The 21,181-nt window shown below is 45.0% G+C and overlaps 2 protein-coding genes across 2 annotated transcripts; both read left to right on the top strand.

Moving 5' to 3' along the window:
- The first annotated feature begins 230 nt into the window (after positions 1–230).
- Positions 231–8,649, top strand: ankrd40 (ankyrin repeat domain 40). The gene is given in 12 exon segments (XM_070448679.1): positions 231–1,023; positions 1,522–1,669; positions 1,983–2,045; positions 2,048–2,239; positions 2,242–2,301; positions 2,304–2,358; positions 2,360–2,577; positions 2,918–3,099; positions 5,469–5,481; positions 5,484–5,550; positions 5,552–6,498; positions 6,719–8,649. Coding segments are annotated over 11 exon segments (1,194 nt in total). The 5' UTR covers positions 231–885; the 3' UTR covers positions 5,610–6,498; positions 6,719–8,649.
- Positions 8,650–16,171: 7,522 nt separating this feature from the next.
- Positions 16,172–20,458, top strand: LOC111978547 (WAP, Kazal, immunoglobulin, Kunitz and NTR domain-containing protein 2). Its single transcript, XM_070448678.1, has 3 exons — positions 16,172–16,827; positions 17,470–17,786; positions 18,183–20,458. Exons 1-3 carry the CDS (start codon positions 16,609–16,611, stop codon positions 19,390–19,392), a joined length of 1,746 nt encoding a protein of 581 aa, XP_070304779.1. The 5' UTR covers positions 16,172–16,608; the 3' UTR covers positions 19,393–20,458.
- Positions 20,459–21,181: the final 723 nt, after the last annotated feature.

Raw genomic sequence — 21,181 nt, 5'->3', positions numbered from 1 at the left:
TATTAAGTCGATGAGGTCAAAGTCTACTGTGGTGTCAAACTATAAAGTTTTGAGTCTGAAAAATTAGAATGATGATTTTGGTTCAAGCGAATTCTCAAGGAGGTTTAGAGGGGYAAAAAATACTTATTTGTGGGAATGAACAAAGCAAGGCTGCTGTAGGTGCTCTCAGTAAGTACTGTGTACACAATTTGTGTACTTTTAAACACACACACACACCACATATTTTCGGAATATCGTCCAGAAAATCTGTAACTAGACCTGTTGGACAGCTAACTCGTTGACTCCACAAGGAGCATACATAGACATATTGCACAAAACAGTGTAAGTTGAACATTCAAACAAGTATGTGCAAGGTAAATAAATGTCAACAGAAKACATGGGTTATTGTAACATTCATTATTACGAGAGCTAATTAAAATAAATCGTATTTTGCAAGGAGGAACATACTACTTTCTTCCACTGTTGTTACACTCAAATCTGTCCCCGATATGTGAGGAATAGTTGACAGCGCACGTCGGAGTCTTTACGCAAAACAGCTACAATGTAATGGACTTTTAATTTCAAAACTCATTTAAAAGAGTTGACAAGCCGGTGCAGCAACAACATATTACATTAAACTAACCATTGATGGTGTCCTTTGATAAATATTGTTCCTGCCAAGCTTAACGTTACGGACATCAACAATCTTGCGCGAACCTAGTAGCTGTAAAGCTAYCTATCTAGTCAGTTAACGTTAGCTTCTTAGCTAACAACACTCTCCTAGTCGCCGGCTATTTTTAGTGCAATTAGGCAGCTATTTCCAGACCAAGGCGTCACTCTCTTACGACCTGTTAAGTAATTATTGTCTCCCATGATCTCGTTAAGTTAGCTAATCATTTGTACAAAATGTCAACGACATCGTTGGATAAGGAATTGCAAGAGCGCTTGAGAGAGGCGTCTGCGATTGGAGACATCGACGAGGTGCGGATTTTAGTGGAAAGCGGAGTAAATGTCAACTCTCAAAACGAAATAAACGGGTGGTAAGTGTGTCTAATACATATATATATCAAACTTAAACAAGTTGATAAATAACATGTAAGGACGGGTGATTATTGATCGAWTGATTGTTAAAATGCTGCCTGCGCAATGTTGGCAACGTGCTCTATGCAATGGCATGTCAAATGTCACCATTTCWTGCTGGCCTAAGAAGAATAGTGTGTTATCCAATTGTGCCTAGATGGCAATCTCCTTTAATTCCAAGTGATGCAAATATACCCCCGCGTGGGTTCTCAAGTTTGACTATGATGACAATAAAAATTAACTAGTAAATTCTGTCTGCAGGGTGCAAATATTTGCGTAGGTAAAGTCGGTGAACACTGTACTTGATCTGGATCTCCAGTAACTACTTTATCAGTCACAATGACTGTTCCCACATTGATTGTTTTATTGCGTCATCATCATGCAATGTCAATCTTTCATCAACATTATAAATCATCCCAGAGCAGATCAGAGACTTACTTTATTCATTGTCTCCTATTTCAGGAATGTTTGCATTGGGCATGCAAAGAGAACCACAAACCGGTTGTGTCGTACCTGCTGAACTCTGGCGCTGACCAAGAGATCCTCACTGCTAAAGATGAGCTGGCTGTCCAGCTGACCTCTAAGCCTGAAATCAGAAGACTGTTAGGAGGTAAATGTCCCTCATCACATCACCACTCTCCCAGTTATTACTGTTTTTGTGTTAAAATTCTCTTAAACATGTTCATGTAATATCTGTATATAGCTGTATTTTGGGTATAATGACTATTAGAAGCACTAATGACACCCCTAAGGCTAGTTCATTGCTCATAGCTCATAGTTAGGGGTCACAATTTGGGTAGTGATCATAGATGGAGGCTCCTGCCAGGACCTGCTATGTTTTGGTTTTACAGCATGCTCTGGGCATGTCAATGCTCAAGGTTCTCCCCAGTTCAATGTAGTGTTCTTATGTATTTTTTTCACAGTTGAGGAGGAGGAAGTGCCTGAAATCAAGGAGCCTGAGTTGCCAATCATCCCAAACTACCTGTCCAACCACCATTCATGTACAGTAAGATGGACAACAAGGCTGAGCTCATATTGGCACAGTTGACCCAAAATGGAAATGGAGACCACTCATCAGATGACCCACACAGCGACTCAGCTCCCTGTCGCCACTCACGAGCAACAGCTGCTCAGCAACCGCAGAGCCTACTCTCTGACACCCCGAGCCCGAGAGAGGGGCCTTCATTCCATTGGCGCAGCAGAACGGAGTGTTGCCGAGCCCCGCCTCGTCTCTCACCGTCAACGGAGGCTGCCTATGGACCTCTCCATGGAGCCCCACCTGGTCAACCATGGGGAGTACCACACTCGGTGCCCATAATGGGCCTGTGTGCTCTCCTCCCCTGCCCTCCCCCAGCACCACCAGCAGTAGCAGCCAAGCCCAGATGGCTAACGCTAACCCATCTATGACCCGGCAGCAGTCCCTCCCTCAGCAGCTCAACTGTGGCCAGGGTGCTGGGGGTAACATGCCTGCCTTCCAGCCTTTCTTCTTTACCAGTACATTCCCTGTCAATGTGCAAGGTAAGGACGGTCGCCACACTGCACTTGCTGTTGATGTTGTGCTGTTGATGTTGTGCTGTTGATGTTGTGCTGTTGATGTTGTGTGACGTCTGTTTGTCTCTAATGTTGTGGTGTTCGATCAAGTATTGATTTGAGTCAACAGCAGAGCTTTTTTGGAGCTTATCCCATTGCATGTTGAACCTGTTTTATCACCACTCTGCACTTTCAGACYCATTATCCAATGCTTTCTCCCCATGTGTGTGCCTGATTGTGCCCCAGATACTGAGTGTTCTCTSTACTGCATCTCACACACTGAAGTAGCTAGCGTAATCTCATTGGTGTATCTGTGTGTCTCTCCCAGAGCTGGTCCTAAAGGTGCGCATCCAGAACCCCAACGCGCGGGAGAACGACTTCATCGAGGTGGAGCTGGACAGACAGGAGCTGACCTACCGCTCGCTGCTCCGGGTGTGCTGCCGCGAGCTGGACATCAGCGCCGAACACGTGGAGAAGATCCGCAAGCTGCCCAACACCATGCTACGAAAGGTATGGAATGGCAGAGACGCACACGCAGGCACAAAAACACACACATGCATCGGAAGGGTGATGTTTCAGGGGGCTCTGGTACTCAAACTGTCTGGTTATAACACTAGTGGCTGAGCACTAGCACTGTGAACCCTGAGGCTGCAGCTACCTTTCCACTCCACTTACCAGCTCAATGGAGCGAGCAGGCYGGGGTAGGGCAGGGCCAGACACCACTAATAAAAGATGCAGGGCAGGCAGGAACTCTCCTAGACACACCTCGATGGCCCAACAGTTCACTGCTCTGTTAGGTTGGAGCACCACGCTGTTCTGTTAGGTTGGAGCACCACGCTGTTCTGTTAGGTTGGAGCACCACGCTGTTCTGTTAGGTTGGAGGAGCACCACGGGTTCTGTTAGGTTGGAGCACCACGAGGTTCTGTTTAGGTTGGGCACCCGCTGCTCTGTTAGGTTGGAGCACCACCGTGTCTGTTAGGTTGGAGCACCACGCTGTTCTGTTAGGTTGGAGCACCACGCTGTTCTGTTAGGTTGGAGCACGCGCTGTTCTGTTAGTTGGAAGCAACCGCGCTGTTCTGTTAGGTTGGAGCACCACGAGTTCTGTTAGGTTGGAGCACCCGCTGCTCTGTTAGGTTGGAGCACCCGCTGTTCTGTTAGGTTAGCACGCTGTTCTGTTAGATTGAGCACCAACCGGCGTTCTGTTAGGTTGGAGCACCACGCTGCTCTGATAGGTTGGAGCCCACAGTTCGTTAGGGTTGGAGCACCGCGCTGCTCTGTTAGGTTGGAGCACCACGCTTGCTCTGTTAGGTGGAGCACCACGCTGTTCTGTTAGGTTGGAGCACCACACGTTCTGTTAGGTTGGAGACCACCAAGGTTCTGTTAGGTTGGAGCACCGCCGCTGCTCTGTTAGGTTGGAGCACCACGTTTCTGTTAGGTGTGGAGCACCACGGCTTCTGTTAGGTTGGAGCACCACGGTTCTGTTAGGTTGGAGCACCACGCTGCTCTGGTTAGGTTGGAGCACACGCTGTTCTGTTAGGTTGGAGACACCACAGTTTCTGTTAGGTTGGAGCACCACGCTTCTGTAGGTTGGAGCACCCGCTGCTCTGTTAGGTTGGAGCACCACGGTTCTGTTAGGTTGGAGCACCACGCTTTCTGTTAGGTTGGAGCACCACGAGGTTCTGTTAGGTTGAGCACACGCGTGCTCTGTTAGGTGGAGCACCACGGTTCTGTAGGTTGGAGCACCACGGTTTCTGTTAGGTTGGAGCACCCGCTGTCTGTTAGGTTGGAGCACCACGTGTTCTGTTAGGTTGGAGCACCACAAGTTTCTGTTAGGTTGGAGCACCACGGGTTCTGTTAGGTTGGAGCACCCGCTGCTCTGTAGTGGAGCACCACAGGTTCTGTTTAGGTTGGAGCACCACCGTTCTGTTAGGTTGGAGCACCGCCGTGCTCTGTTAGGTTGGAGCACCACGAGGTTTCTGTTAGGTTGGAGCACCAACGGTTCTGTTAGGTTGGAGCACCGCGCTGCTCTGTTAGGTTGGAGCACCACGCTGTTCTGTTAGGTTGGAGCACCACGACTGTTCTGTTAGGTTGGAGCACCGCTGCTCTTAGGTGGGCACCACAGGTTCTGTTAGGTTGGGCATCACGGCTGTTCTGTTAGGTTGGAGCACGCGCTGTCTGTTAGGTTGGAGCACCGCAGCTGTTCTGTTAGGTTGGAGCACCACGCTGTTCTGTTAGGTTGGAGCACCACAAGGTTCTGTTAGGTTGGAGCACCACGCTGTTCTGTTAGGTTGGAGCATCACGCTGCTCTGTTAGGTTGGAGCACCAACGCTGTTCTGTTAGGGGTGGAGCACCACGAGGTTCTGTTAGGTTGGAAACCCTGATCATGACGGCTGCTTGATGTGGAATGATGGTCACCCATTATTACCATTTGAATAAATCATTTGCATGAGAGAGAGAGTGTGTGTACAGCTCTATTCTTTTCTTATGAGTTAGGCCACAGAAAATGTACATTGTCACAATGGTTTCAAACTTTTGGGTTGATTTATAATGTTTGCAAGTTAATTGATTTGAGCTACATTGTGTTTCATCGCACACGTAGTCCCATCTTGCACTGCATGGGTGGATTTGATTTGAAAACAATGTCACCCATCCAGTTATGAAGGAGCTGTTGTCACATTATGTAATCCCAGAACAACTGCTGACTAAGACTGTGAAAAACACACACACACTTACGTCTCTTCTATCCTCCCACCTAATGTCTAAGTCCTGTGTGTGATGAACCATGTATGTACTCGATTTGTACCATAATCACTACAAAACAATTGGCCCTTTTGTGGACAGTAAAGATGTTTTATTGAATGCAACTTTATTATTCCCAGGACAAAGACGTGTCTGGCTGCAGGACTTCCAGGAGTTAGAGGTGGTGCTGGAGAAGGCTGAGGCCTGGCACTCCTCTCTGGGGCGGGAGCCTCACCGACAGACCCTGCTACAACATGAAGGCCTCCAGACTCACCTACTAGAGACCCTGACAGACACCAGACAGACCTACAGACACCCAGACAGACCCTGACAGAACCCAGAGACCTGACAGACACCCAGACAGACCCTGATGTCCATATGGACCCTACTAGCTCTCTAATGGCCGTAATAGCCACTATCGTTATTAGTCAATTTCATTGCATTATGATCCGGTGTCGTTCAGGCAGCGTTATTGGGTTTGTTTAAAAATCCTGTTGTGTTAGCTAGGTAACGTGTCGCCCTGCCTGTCCTTGCCTTGCTCCCTGCCAGTCTGTCCCATGCAGCGCTCGCTAACCGATTACTCATGCATCATGTCCTCAGTTATATACTGAAGAATTTGGGCCTCCTTCCCTCTCTCTCCCCTCTTTCTTTCCCTCTGTCCCACTCTCTCCTCCTCTCTAGTTTGTGTTGTCGGGCTACAGTGGGACATTGGCGTTGAGGACAGTGACAGTCTTCCTAGATGGCTTAACTTATGTACTGTACCCCTTTGTACTGGGCATTAGTCATACATGTACTGTGGACTTGGCTCTGTGGATGATGGGGGTTGAGAAAGAGTAGAGGCCATTTGAACAGCTCTTCTGTATAGAGCCATGGCTCTTAGTCCAACATGGCGGGCTTAGTACAATGTTGCAACACAGCTGACTTGCACACAGCAACATGCAGTACTGCCGCTTTAGTGACATAACAGGTGGCTGCCGACGTTCCAACTGGCATTCACACATGCTGCAGACTACACACACACACACACACTCAGTCATACTCCCACACTTCCAGTGATATTTCCAGTTTTTCTTTCAGTGGTTGCCCATGTTATCACACTACCCTGTTTATTTGTTCTTAGGTGGATGCTGATGGAGCTATTAACAGAGATGTTGCTTTTGTGCTACTGAGGTTTGATCTCTAAGAGGGAGTGGGTGTGTAGTGTTGTCTCTCTTTGTGCTACTGAGGTTTGATCATCTAAGAGGGAGTGGGTGTGAGTGTTGTCTCTCTTTGTGCTACTGAGGTTGATCATCTAAGAGGGAGTGGTGTGAGTGTTGTCTCTCTTTGTGCTACTGAGGTTTGAGTCATCTAAGAGGGAGTGGGTGTGATGTTGTCTCCTTTTGCTACTGAGGTTGATCATCTAAGAGGGAGTGGGTGTGAGTGTCTCTTGCCAATTGAGAAGTTTTTGTTAGTTTCGTAGAACTGTTTTTTATGTGCTTAGTAAGCAAACAGATGCTTCAAGTTTCATCCTATTGTTAAGACAGTGGGTCTGTTCTTAAAGAACTCTTCGTCAGTTGGAAGATAACAGCCTTCTAACAGATGCTATGGTTAGCTAGCTCCACAGACACCGTCTGGATTTCAATCAAACACCCAATGTGGAAAAGTGATTCATTGCTTCTGCTCTATGAATTTAGTTTTATTGTACAACGTTTACGTGCTGAAACAAAACTCCTTTAGATGAACATGTATTTGGTGCAGGCAATATTTAAATGTCCTACAGTTTGGTTGAATGTTTGTGTGTGAGGGGTTCTTTTCAATGTAAAAGTTATTGGGTTTAATATTCAACTGACACTTTTAGCTGTGAATGAATGAATGGTAGACCGTTCCTATAGTTCAGGTATTATTGATTTAAGCAGAAACCGCTAGGTTCACTTTAGGGGAAGTATATCCCAGCTCAAGTAGAGGTTCCCCTAAAATGAGTATGTTAAACGTTTCTGGATCGCTTCACTTGAGATACTTCCATTTACTGTGATTAGGTCAAAACCAAATACAAACCTAGCCAGAAAAATTGTCTGATTCTCCACAATAGATTATTAATCATAAATGTCCTCTTTTTAAAAAAAAAATGCTGTATGAAATGTTTTTAGTTTTTTCGGAGCGAACTGAATGACGTGGGCAAAGGACAGATTGAGAGGATTGCTTCCGTGTCATACGTTTGACAAGCTGTTATGTTTGAGTGCTTCATCACACTTTTCCCAGCAATTCTCCCCAAGCTGTTGCTTCTCCCAAGCAGTGCATTTGCATAATACACATTCATACTGCTCTCTGAGAACGTTTTAAACATATAACCTACATTAACATGTAAGCTAGCTAGAGATCAAATGTTAGTTCTTGAGGGGTTCCCGGGTTTAACCTACTTACATTTGACTTTTGTCAAGTTGTGGTGTTTGCTACTTATTTGGAGTATAAATGACGATTCATACAAAGAATGCAAACGTTAGTATTGAAGCTGAATGAGATGCATTGATTGATAAGATTACTGCTTAAAATTCTTTGTGACAAACACGTTTGCTCATAGAGGAAGACTAAGACCCTAACATGTCCTATCAGTTCTTTATGCTGGTTAACATTACATTCAGTTCAACGGTAGTCATTGACCACTACAGAAGTTTATAAACAATCAACAGTCAGTTACTAACAAAGCCGTTAATTGTTTACCGTTCAAATGTATACCTTAAGCTCTGACTGTCTTAGTATGTTTTAATGATTATATATTTTTATTAATTTGTCATTTCCTTTTTTAAYGAGAAATGTCTTTAGTTYGTATCGATGCCTACAAGTATGGAAAGTGTTTATCAATGGGGGTGAAAGTGAAGGTAGGTTGCAGCTAGGATGAAACCAAGTGTAAAGCCACAGTATCTACTGTGTTGAATGAGTTGAGTGTAAATGTTGAAGAAATACAAGACTAACTTGAACATGTCAAATGGACTCTCCAGAGAATGTTGTATTCCTAACTTGTGCCACGAGACTGAGAGGTACCTGGTTGAAGAAGCTGAATGATGTTTGAAAATGCTACGGCCATTTTGTGCCCGGTGAAAGAGCACCAGTGTTCTAGAATGTTCCAGAATGAATACTAGCTCTGTGCAAATGGATGACTAACATTGTACTGATTGATTGCTCATGTTCTAGAGGAAGAATACAGTAACTTAACCTATGCATTCAGAGTCTGATATTTTTATATGTCCTGTGTACCTTTGATAAATTCCTTTATAGGCACTGTTTAACTTGTTTGATTGTGAAGACCTGCACCTGTTCTTTGATAAAGCATGGTGGATAACTTGATCAATCTTTCCTTTTGTCTGAAATTGGTGGTTATATCAAAGGATGAGATGGTAATTATGAAGATGGCAGAGAAGTGAAATGAAACCTCATCTGTTTCTGCTAAGATCCACTAGAGGGGGTAGATAAGTCAGTGTTGACATGAATCAACCATGCCAGTGCAGTGGTGTAACTGTTCACTGCCTTGCTCTCCTCCCAAAGTAAATCATTTAAAATGAAACATGCTTAAATTTAATCCAAAAAGCATGATTTTATGAAGCTTTAAAACTGTTTAACTAGATTGATTTGGGAGTCGGCGGGGGTGGTGTAATTACAATAGGATACACAGTGTACAAAACATTAGGAACACCGTCCTAATATACTGTAGAGTTGCACCCCCTTTTGTGCTCAGGACAGCCTCAATTTGTCGGGACATGAACTCTACAAGGTGAAAAGTTTTCCACACATGATGCTGGCCCATGTTGTCAAGTTGGCTGGATGTCCTTTGGGTGGTAGATCATTCTTGATACACACGGGAAACTGTTGTCTGTGAAAAACCCAGCAATGTTACAGTTCTTGACACACTCAAACCGGTGTACCTGGGACCTACTACCATACCCCATTCAAAGGCGCGTAAATATTTTGTCTTGCTTGTTCCCTCTCTGAATGGCACACACACACACAATCCATGTCTCAATTGTTTTAAGTCTTAACAATCCTTCTTTAACCTGTCTCCACCACATTCATCTCCACTGACTGTAGTGGATTTAACAAGTGACATCAATAAGGGATCATAGCTTTAACCTGGATTCACCTGGTCAGTCTATGTCATGGAAATAGCAGGTGTTCCTAATGTTGTGTACACCCAGTACATAGTCTAGATACCTGTGAAAACATGATTCTGCTTGGTTTAAGATTTTATGTAGATGGTTTGAGAAGAAGACTAGTTCAGTGTGGTGTCAGACGAAGSTAGAAAACCTACAGAAGCACATACATCACTTTAGTTCACACACAATTTAGGAGTCGAAAAGTAATTAATTTGTTCAACTTTAAACAGCCTAGTCATCAACCACTCTAAATCTCTTTATTTCTTCCAGTCCATTGACAGTGGCAGTTTGGCCAACAACAAAAAAAATACTATTTTCTTTAATAATACATAACATCAGTAAAATAGTTTTTTAGATACTGGGKTACATGACCATACACGATGTTATGGGCCAATGCCAGCTTATGCTGTGGGACCCTTTAATCAACTGATAGCCACTGTAGTTCACTGAGCTGAGACGGACCAACATGAGCCCTATGACTAAGATTCAGAATTACCCTTGACATTTTATTTGGAGCTSTCTAACTTGTTCTTGATGAACTTGGGGGAGCTACTGTACCAGGTAGTGCATGCATAATCAAAGTGATGCTTAACTAACGCTGCTGAAAGTTTGTTCAAKGTCCCTTTATCTAGAAACGTGGCTTTTGGTGACCTTGGTAACCAGAAACAAGCATGGGATTTGTTTTCCTTCCTACCGTGGCTCAGTGGCAGGCAGACCTTATTCCTMTCTCCAGTCTCACTGGTGAAGCTCCAAGAGAACGATTGGATGTGCAGATTGATGCGTAGATTGACCTCAGGGACTTTGACACAACATAGCTGCTTCCCCTAGTACAGGTGGGAGTGGGGTCTCAAAATAACACAGCTGCTTTAGTCGGAGTGGAATCTCATAACAAAAAGCTAGAACTGAACAGCCCTAGGTGACTGGGGCAGGAATCCTTTAGGTGACAGGAGCAGGAATCCTTTAGGTGACAGGAGCAGAAATCCTTTAGGTGACAGGAGCAGAAATCCTTTAGGTGACAGGAGCAGAAATTCTTTAGGTGACAGGAGCAGATGTCAGATGTCTTTACTGGCTGTTCCTGATACAGCTAGTTGTGTACAGCTTTGTTTTCAGCCGGTCCACACACTCTTGACCCTGCACACGCTGTACCCTGTCTGTATAAGTGTTGACATGTACTATAAAAGCCCATGTTCAAGAGTGCAAGAATGTTATTATGTTCTCTTCCTAATTTAAAGAACACAAACAGTGAGTAAGCTATCGCCACACTGCCCCCAAATATGTRCGAAGTGCACAAGCTGGTTGGAAAAGGAATGAAAATATTCCTCATGTGGTCAGCAGATGTTTTAAGGCCTGCTCAACTGACACAAGAGCAAGGCACTAGTTGCGTAATACCAACCGGCTGGAAAGTGACACTTAACGGAGTGATATTTGTGTTGACGTGCTCGTAGGTGTGTGTATGTGCGTAGGTAAGTAGGTCTCTATGTGCTGTTTGTTTGCGACATGTCTAGCCGCTGTCTGTTTGTCAGGGCGAGCGGATATGTGTGTGAGTATGTGTGCGCGCATGTAGTTAAGTCTATGTACCTGGGTGTTTGACCTTCATACATGTTCTGTGTGTGTGTGTGTGTGTGGTGTGTGTGTGTGGTGTGTTTGTGTGTGTGTGTGTGGTGTGTGTGTGTGTGTGTGTGTGTGGTGTGTTGTGTGTGTGTTACGTGTGGCGTAGTCTAGCCACCATGTGTCTGGCCTCCTCCCTGGGTCAGGGTCTAGGAATCAGCTTAGGCTGAGGCTGGACGCGTTCCTCTCCTTTGTCTTGGTGTCAGACACTTTAATAAGATTAGAACCAGCAATAACACCTTCATTGTTTTTCTAACAGCCCTCAGTCCCTACCCAGACAGAACCATCTGCAAAGCCAGTGGCTAGCTCTTCCATGGCCAAGGCTCCTAAGAGCTTTTAGGGTCAGAAACTTTGGATATGTTCCCTGCAGGAACGGAGGCAAAGGGCGACGTTACTCGCAGGTACCTCAAGCGATGGGTTTGGACTGTGGCCCGCACCATGGTTTTCGTGCAATTCGTGCCGTTCACCGGGGGATAAAGCACAGAGCTACTTARCTGTTGCACAAATGCACATACAACATTGTAAACCCACTGTAAAAAGAAAAAAGGCAGGAATGGAAAAACATTTTGGGCACATTCTAAGCCAGCTGTGTATTTCTGAGGACTGGTACATCACTGTGGGAAACAGGTGCTATACTGGTCACAGCTTCAAGGAGATAATCAGGTATTACTGCATTGCATCGCTAAACTCTTAGTAAAAAAGGTGCTATCTAGAACCTTAAAGGGTTCTTTGGCTTTACCCATAGGAGAACCCTTTGAAGAACCATTTTGGTTCCAGGTAGAACCCTTTACACAGAGGGTTCTACATGGAACCCAAAAGAGKTCTACCTGGAACCAAAAAGGGTTCTCCTATGGGGACAACCGAAGAACCATTTTGTATAGCTTGGTCACAGGTYATTTTCTGGTTGATGGTGGATAAAAAAATCACAGAATTAGATGCTGATTCAAAAGTCAGTGTAGATAGTGAAGCCCTTGACCAGCCCTTGACCGAGGCAGTCCTTGACCAGGTTCATTTTGATTAACAACATTTATAAGGGAGTATGAGACAGCTTTAGATGCTGCCCCAGATGACCTAGAGTCAATCAGTAGCAGTGGCAGTTAGTCTGATGCCAACCTATCCTCATTTGGTCATGGCAACCCTACAGAACATTGCTATGGTACTTCATTGGTGCATAATTGTTACCCAATTCACAATCAACATTTTTCCTTGAAAGTTGTGCCCATTCACTACAAACAATGTCCCAGGTATCTAGGCTCAAATAACAGATTGTGTCACATCTGTGACATTTGATCTGCTATGTTTAATCAGGTCCAGATAATGATGCTGATTTGAAGAAGGAAGATGTTGAGTTTTGAGCCCTGGTCTGGTCCAAGTCTGGTCTGCTGTGGTTGACTGTGCTTGTGCTACTGCTAAACACGCTTAGTTACATTGATTAGGGAGAGTGTGTGAGACAGCTTAGATGTTGACCTTGCCTTATCAGATCAGCAGCAACAGCCCAGCCTCCCCTGAGCCTGTCAAGTATGTGTATGTGGGGGCGACAGGCAGAGGGGGTCCCAAACAGACCCAGCTCAACTGCCCCCGGACCAGGCAACGTCTACCCTGCCAAACACCCTGTGTGGAAGTCACCCTCAGCACCCATCAGARATGGAGTCAGGCATGAGTGGAGGGGGTTGGTGGGTGGTTCTGTTACCTTGAAATGGATAGTTTGTGGTAGTACACTGGTGAGTCTGACCAAGAGACAACTGAAACTTCCAGAGGATAGTCCCATTCCAGTTAAACTCCAATCAACCCCTGACTTAGCAGTTGGCTCTCATGCTTTTACAGGACAAAGCAATGTTCCCTCACATCCCTCATAAAGCTCTCATTGTAACATCCCCATATCCCCATCTGTCAGACTGCACCTCAAAGATGCCAATTATTGGAGGTTTGGTAGAACTGAACTAATTGTTCTTGATTGGATGCTAATCTATCCTTTGTCCCATGACTCTGTATTCTATAATAACCCTATAGATCATTATTATGGCTCTGACAGCCTCTGCACTGTTATGTCATTTACGATTAACTATCTAATCTTGTCCTAGCAAATGTGTAAAATGTTCCTGTATTTGAGAGGGCAGGGTGGCGAGAAGGGAACCTAGGTAGGAASAGGTTAAGAACAGATTCAGTATCAGATGTAGGTGTTTTCTCAGAATGACAGGAGGTCACATCACACATCACCCCATCTGGACATTATTGGCTTGAGTTGACCAAGGCAAGAGGGACTAGTGGCTTTGTGTGGTGGTTGTGRTTGTATTGCTGGTTACAAATCACACTATATCAACCTGTGAAATAACGCAATTTGGGGAATTTTGAAATATTGTCCAGTTTACTTAGCTGGTTTTCAGTGAGATATATTTCATTATGTTTATGGCTTTCAGCTTTTTTTGCTTTTAGATTGATGGAGTACTGCCAGCACAAGGGAAAGACAGTACGAGAAAACACCTCACACCCCTGTTTATTTTAACAGGAAATGGAATCCTTTGTAAGAACACCAAAACACACAGGAACTTATAGAATATTTATGTGACTGTTTTATTATCAWGTCTCCATACTGTGAAATTGCGTGGGCTTGGATAAAATTAAATAAGTTATCAAAAACAACATGGTGCTTGTTTTGGACAAGGTTCAGAGAGGCTGCAAAGTCCTCACAGAAGGTCAAAAGGACTGTTTGCAGACAAGACATATAGGCTGAATGCAGGGAGGGTGTCAGAGTGCTTGGCGGGGTTTCTCTGGAAATCGTTATTCAATATGTGACATGTTTTCAAGCCTTCATGTGTCAGCGTTGGTGGGAATGTTGGGGTCTCAACCTCCCAGGGGTGAGGGCTGGAGGGGGAGGCTGGGGGTGAGGAGGCATCAAACCCAAGATGTCTGAATACATGTTGTGAGAAAAGGGATCACTTTGTACTGTTGCTCGGATTATGGTAGTGTGTCTGTTTGTGTGTCTACATGTGCATGTGCACTTGTGTGTGTTAGTGTGTCAGCTTGTGTTTTAGTGTGTTAGTTTGTGTGTGTGTGTGTGTGTGTGTGTGTGTGTGTGTGTGTGTGTGCAAGCGTGCACACGCTTTGTATATGCACATGTATGAGTGTGTTTGTGGAATATATGAATGTGTGTGCATACATGTGTGGAGTCTGTATGTGTGTGTTTATGTGTGTGAGCAGCAGGTTGCGAGTCTGCCAGTGTGCCTGGTCAGTGGGTCAGTGAGGGCTCTGACTGAAGTTAGAGCTGCAGGGGCCTGGGCCTCTTAGACACAGCAGGGGCCCCACTTGGAAGGATACTGGATGGAGAGAGACTGATGTAGATTTACACATGCATACAGACCCCTCAATCCATGTCCCATAGAATGTTGGGTTGACAGCTATGGGAAAGATCCTATTGTACCTMTCTAAGTGTGAACATCATGGACCCTGTTTCAGATGGCTCATAGTAATGGCTGGAAAGGAATAAATGGAATGGTATCGAACACATCAAACAWATGGTTTCCATGTGTTTGATACCATTCCATTTACTCCATTCAAGCCATTGTTATGTGCCGTCCTCCCCTCAGCAGCCTCCCGTGGAACTAATGTTCAGAACAGTGATAGTAGATGGACTGAGAGGTCTCGGAAAATGGAAATTAGGCAGAAAGGGAGTTGTTTTTAAGGTAGACTGTTCCTTTGCGACACTTCCAAACATTGTGTACTAATGTTTTCATAGAGTCCTCTGTTGACTGTTTATAACGTGTCATGCCAATGTTCTGTCAGTGTTATACAGGTCTTATGACAGAGGATCAAGGTGTTGCTGATGTTTCCATAATCATGAGGCATATTCATCAGTGGCCGAGTAGGGAGATGTGTGAGCGTTCTCCGGAGTTCAATACAAACCTTTGACCCCAGGATGACAAAACAGGGTTGGGGAGTAACTGGTTACATGTAAAAAAAAAAGTTTATCAATTACGTTAGAAGCAAAAATATTGTAATCAGATTGCAGATACTTTAGAAAAAAACTAGATGATTACTTCAGAGAGGATGTTTGTGAAAAAAAATACATTATGTCATCTATCTGTTTTCTCAATGACATTCAATTCAGCATTGAAAAAGGAGCAAGTTTATGTTTGTTGCAGCTGAGGGAGTCTGACCACACGTCAGATGATAGACACTTCTAATGCCTCTTAAGGGTAAAGTAATCCAAAAGTAACTGAAAGTAATCAGATTATGTTACTGAGTTTGGGTATTCCAAAAGTTAAGTTACTGATTAAAATGTTGGACAGGTAACTAGTAACTGATACATTTAGAAAGTAAAATACTGTGTCTGTGAGAAATATCACTGGGTATGGTGCCATCACCAGGAGACCCATTCACACTGACATACAGTATAGTTATGACCTACAATAGTCTTCATCATTTGGTCACTGCTTATATTTGTCCTATTTCACACATGTACAAGTGTTGTATTATATGCATGTGTGAATAGGAAATGTGTTTTGCATATCGCAACTCTCCCTGAGACACCCTTGGAGAGTGGGGCAAACCATTGTCTATGGCGACCCTGGAGCACTTTATGGTTAAGTCCCTTGTTCAAGGGCATGTCCCTTGTCGGCTCTGGGATTTGAACTAGCAACCTTTCGGTTAGCAACCTTTCGGTTAGCGGCCCAACGCGCTAACTGCTAGGCTACATGCTACCGGAGTATCCTATAACCTACAGTAGCAGGAGAGAAGTCTCATCTCCAAGAATGAAACCCTTTGCCTTCCCCAGGCAAGTATTATGGATGTATTAAGCTCATTCCACATGGTTTTACTGATTCATCTCTGAAGATGTAAACCCACTCCTTGGAGAAAGGATTGAAACGTGTTCAATAAGGCCATATTGATCCAGATAGTTAACTGTTTAGATATTATTATCCAAATATCTAAATGTGTATCAACATAAGAGTAAATATTGTGTTAATATAAAAATASGTATATCAGTATGAATATAATTTGTTTTCATGTTACCACAGTATGTTTTCCACATTTACAGTACYKCATAGTGGGCTACAATGAAGGTGGTCCAACTATTTACACAAAGGGSGAAAAGGTGTCACACGCGCCTTGCGCACCACACGCGCACAGCACAGGTATTTTGCCGGCGGTCCCTGCTCGAGCCTGCTGCTGCTGCGGACTTTTTAATATGTTTATCAGAACTGTAACTCGCCTGGGATTTGCTGTCGGGGTAGACTAGCCACTGTAATTCATGTAGTTAGATCTTAAGTAATAGGGTTCAAATACCACCTAATCTCTCCAGACTATTAMACGTTGACCAGCGGACTGACGGAGTTCTTCACTGCAGCAACACTCCGCACTGACCACACGTCCTCCTGACCGTTTTATCACATTTTACTTTACATTACAACTTMATTTCTCCCTTTGGCTTTGTCATTTATGACCATTTAATATTGTTGCACTCATCGGGAAAATTTAGCTAACTTCGACGCTCCTCGGATCTTGTTTTATTTCTTCGGGATCCTTGTGAAAGTCCCGTTACGCGCTGGATATGTGGTGGATGTTGTTTCCTCGATGGATCTGGTTTCTCTTTGGACAGTGCTACGTCTTGCTCCTGATCATAGACAGCTGTGTGAGGGTGAAAGCGATGCCAATGTCCATGCCCAACAAAGTGGTGTACTCTCACGCGGGCATGTGCCCCAACGAGATGAACCCCAACCTGTGGGTGGACGCCATGAGCACCTGTATGCGCGAGTGCGAGTTGGACCGGGTGAGTTTCTGGGATCAGTTTTCCTCGCGGGCTGGAGRCAAATAGGGGACACTTTATTGTGTCAAAAGTTTATCTACATAAAGTTTCTGCAATTTAATTCATGGAATGAAAGKTGGAGATAAGTGGGACATGCGCACTCCGCACTGTTTTTGGTCATTAAAATGCAATTGTGACCACATTGCCTCTGTTGTTTATTTCTGCATTTCTCTTTGAATTAGATTGAATATCTCCTCAATCAGATATTTGTTCATAGACTACAGTTTTTGGAAATAGCARACACTGGTGTATGTGMYCACAATATTACATTTGTTGTCAACAGATTGTTCACCTAGTCAGCTCATGTATTCRAACCAGCAACCTTTCAGTTACTGACCCAACACTCTTAACCGCTAGGCTACCTGCCACCCATGACTATTCACTCTAATAACTTGTATTACTCTGCATTAAGAGATATTGAGAAGTAAGCACGTAAAATGTATAGCCTACAATACCAACCTCACATTGCATAGTATTGTTTCATTACATTAGAAAATGCATCACTCTCAAGTTCCTTAACATCCTATATGTTCCCTGAGTGCATAATGAACTGAACCATGCTGATCCTAACAGAACACCTCCCATGTATCCCCTATCACCCCCAAGGACTGTGAAAACTTTGAGAAATGCTGCAACAACGTGTGTGGGAACAAGAGCTGTGTGGCGGCGCGCTACATGGACATTAAGGGCAAGAAGGGGCCGGTTGGCATGCCAAAAGGGGTCAAGTGTGACAAGTTCATGTGTACGCAGCAGGGCTCCGAGTGTGACATCTGGGAGGGCCAGCCCGTGTGTAAGTGCCGGGACCGCTGTGAGAGAGAGCCCCACTTCACATGCGCCTCAGACGGTATGACCTACTACAACAAGTGTTACATGGACGCAGAGGCCTGCTCCAAGGGCATCTCTATCTCTGTGGTCACCTGCAGGTAAACAGGAAACATCTATGTATAGACTCCCATATTAATCACATGTTAATAGAAAAGTTATGTATAGACTGCGGTGTTTACTGTTTTGTTGTACTATGACTGCTTTGTTATGTTGATATCCATCTCTATGGTAACAGGAACTGAAAATCAATAGATGGGATTCTGAATTATAACTGTAGACATAATAACCCTATATTTCTGTATTTGTATGAGATGTACATATTCCTCTGTAGTTACACAGGAGTAATGCTCACTCAATCTAGCGTTGCACTTAGCTTTTGTTTTAASCATTTTAGTTTCTTGTACCAACCTTTGTCTATCACACACCCAGCTCAAGGCGGATCACATTAGTGTGGTAACTAATCTATTCTTCTCTCTCTGACATCACCTCTGCAGGTACCACCTCACCTGGCCAAACACCAGCCCGTTGCCCATGGAGACCACCCTGCGGCCAACCACTGCCCTCCTGGAGACCACCCCCCCGGCCGACATCCATCCTCCAATGATGCTCAGCAGCCCCACTCAGCAGGCTGTGTTCGTGGGCGAGACAGCCAGCTTCCTGTGCGAAGTGTCAGGTAAGCCCAGTCCGGAGGTGACCTGGGAGAAGCAGCTGGAGGGCAAGGAGAACACAGTGATGAGGCCCAATCACGTGCAGGGGAACGTAGTGGTCACTAACATCGGCCAGCTGGTCATCTACAATGCCCAGCAACAGGACGCCGGCATCTACACCTGCACGGCCAAGAACCTGGGGGGGGCTGTGACCTCCCACAACCCCCTGTCGGTGATCCAGAGAGACACGGGCCGGAAGGAGGGTGAGGTAGGGAATGCCACCAACCCGTTCCCGTTCCCCGCCGAAGAGTGCCTGAAGGGGCCGGACAGTGACGACTGTGGGGAGGAGAGCATAAGCTGGTACTACGAAGCCAAGAGGAACAATTGCTTCACCTTCACCTACAGCCAGTGCAACAAGAACCGCAACCACTTTGACAGCTACGAGACATGCATGTTGTCGTGCGGGGCAGAGCTGTCGGCTCCCTGCTCCCTCCCCAGCCTGCAGGGACCCTGTAAGGCCTACGAGCCCCGCTGGGCCTACAGCAGCACCCTCAAACAGTGCCAGTCCTTCATCTGGGGCGGCTGTGGAGGCAATGAAAACAACTTTGAATCCAAAGAGGCCTGCGAGGAGATGTGTCCTTATCCGAAGAACCATAACTGTAAGATGTGTAAACCGCGGGGCAAGATGGTGACCAGCTTCTGCAAGAGCGACTTCATCATCCTGGGGCGCGTGACAGAGTTGCCTGAAGAACAGGACTCGGGCCACGCCCTGATCACCGTGGAGGAGATCCTAAAGGACGAGAAAATGGGCCTCAAGTTCTTCGGCCAGGAACCCTTGGAGGTGACCTTGATGAACATGGACTGGAACTGCCCATGCCCAAACATCACCAYGGCCAACGGGCAGCTCATCATCATGGGAGACGTCCACAACGGCATGGCCGTGCTGCAGCCCGACAGCTTCGTGGGGAGCTCCACCGCACGCAGGGTCAGGAAGCTCCGAGARGTCATTCACAAGAAGACCTGTGACTTTCTCAAAGAGTTCCCAACAAACCAGTAGTTACTCTCTGAGAGATCCCCACTATCCTGTACAAGAGCTGTCTATGTCAAGAAGAGCAAACTGGTTCTAGCATCCAGTAGTAGCTATTGTCTGAGATTTCCCCACTATCCAGTAGGGAAGATATCTAGAAGAGTAGACTGGGACTTTTTCAAAGTTTCTTACCATTCAGTAGCCGGATGATGGCTTTTGTTGATTATTGCTTTCTCCTTCTCCTAAAGGTGGGGACTGAACAAATACCTTAACACTGATCCGACAAGCTGTTTCCCTACCCATGACTTTCTCTTTAGTTTCCACAGAAGTCACATTTTGTATGCATTTTGTCATATTTTCCACTGGCTATCTCCTTCACTCTGATGTTCCCCATATACAGTGGATATCTAGAAGATCCATGACTTTCTCAGATGACGGCTGCTGTTAGCTGATTCCAGATTCTCTCTCTCCTTTACTCTGAAGTTTAGACATTAAGTGTTGGGGCTCCTCTGTACTATGGAAATGGCTGGAGGTATATTTAAAACAACAACAGATTTATACTTTGTGTGGATTCACTTTCTGAAAGGAGAGCTAAATGTCCGTATATAGTACTGTAGTGATGACTTATATCAAGCGCTTACCTTGGAAATATTTTAGTTAAACTAAAATGTCTCTTTGAATAATATTTTAAATTCAAATATATTATCTTGGTATGAATATACTAATGCCTGTCAGATAGCTAAACTCTGTGCCTTGGTTAATATGAATGTTATATTATGTTGACTTAAAGTATCTATGTTATCCTGAAAGAGACGTTTGTAATATATATTCTGAGTGCTTGAGCTCACGATAATGTAATGTAAAGCTCGTGGAATCAAACAACTCCTTTGATTCCACTAGAAACCACTTTGTAGTTCATGATTGCTTATCCAGTACATGAACTGTTCTTAACATCTTATTTATTTTTTATYCTCTCCTTTTAGAGATACATCCAATTCAATAATGGACARACTTGTTTTGTGTTATTTTGTAAATCCAAATGATAAAGATGTTCATAACACAATGGTAAAGAAATAAAAATGACACTTTGAAAGAATATCCACTTCTTATCTCTGTGTTGCGCTATGCTTCTATACCTGTAAAATGACTGGCAGCAGGTGGTCTGTCTGTCTGTCTGTCTGTCTGTCTGTCTGTCTGTCTGTCTGTTCTGGTCGGTCTTACTGTCTGTCCTGTCGGTCTGTCTGTACAGTCTGTGCGTCCTGTCTTCTGTCTGTCTGTCTGGTCGGTCTGTCTGTCTGTCGGGTCTGGTCGGTCTGTCTGTCTGTCTGTCTGTCCTGTCGGTCTGTCTGTTGTCTGTCTGTCTGTCTGTCTGTCTGTCTGCTGTCTGTCTGTCTGTCTGCTGTCTGTCTGTCTGTTCTGTTCTGTCGTCTTCTTGTCTGTCTGTCGTCTGTCTGCGTGTATTGTATGTGACATGCAAGACGGTAATTGTGCATGGTGTCGGGCATTTCAGGTTTATACCAGCCCCCATATCTTCTCCACCCCCCTTTGCCTCATCCCCCTTCACATGGAGGGCCAAGTTTGGCATAAATCTGGAGCAGGGTCACATTCCAGCCACTGCTGAAGAAGCTGCTGAGCCCAGTGGGACGGCGAGATAGAGTTAGCAGCCTGCCGGCCGGTGTTGTGTCTGGGTCTTGGCTGGGGCCCTCCCCATCCTCCACCCAACCACCCACGGCTCTCAGATCTTTCATGGTGTGGGCTGGCTGACTGAAGCGGGGTGAGGAGAAAAAAGGCGAAGAGTGGAGGGAAAGGGGGACTATTT

This window comes from Salvelinus sp. IW2-2015, linkage group LG18, assembly GCF_002910315.2.
Source record: "Salvelinus sp. IW2-2015 linkage group LG18, ASM291031v2, whole genome shotgun sequence".
Lineage (NCBI taxonomy): Eukaryota > Metazoa > Chordata > Actinopteri > Salmoniformes > Salmonidae > Salvelinus > Salvelinus sp. IW2-2015.
This window is presented reverse-complemented; position numbering and strand designations above follow the sequence as displayed.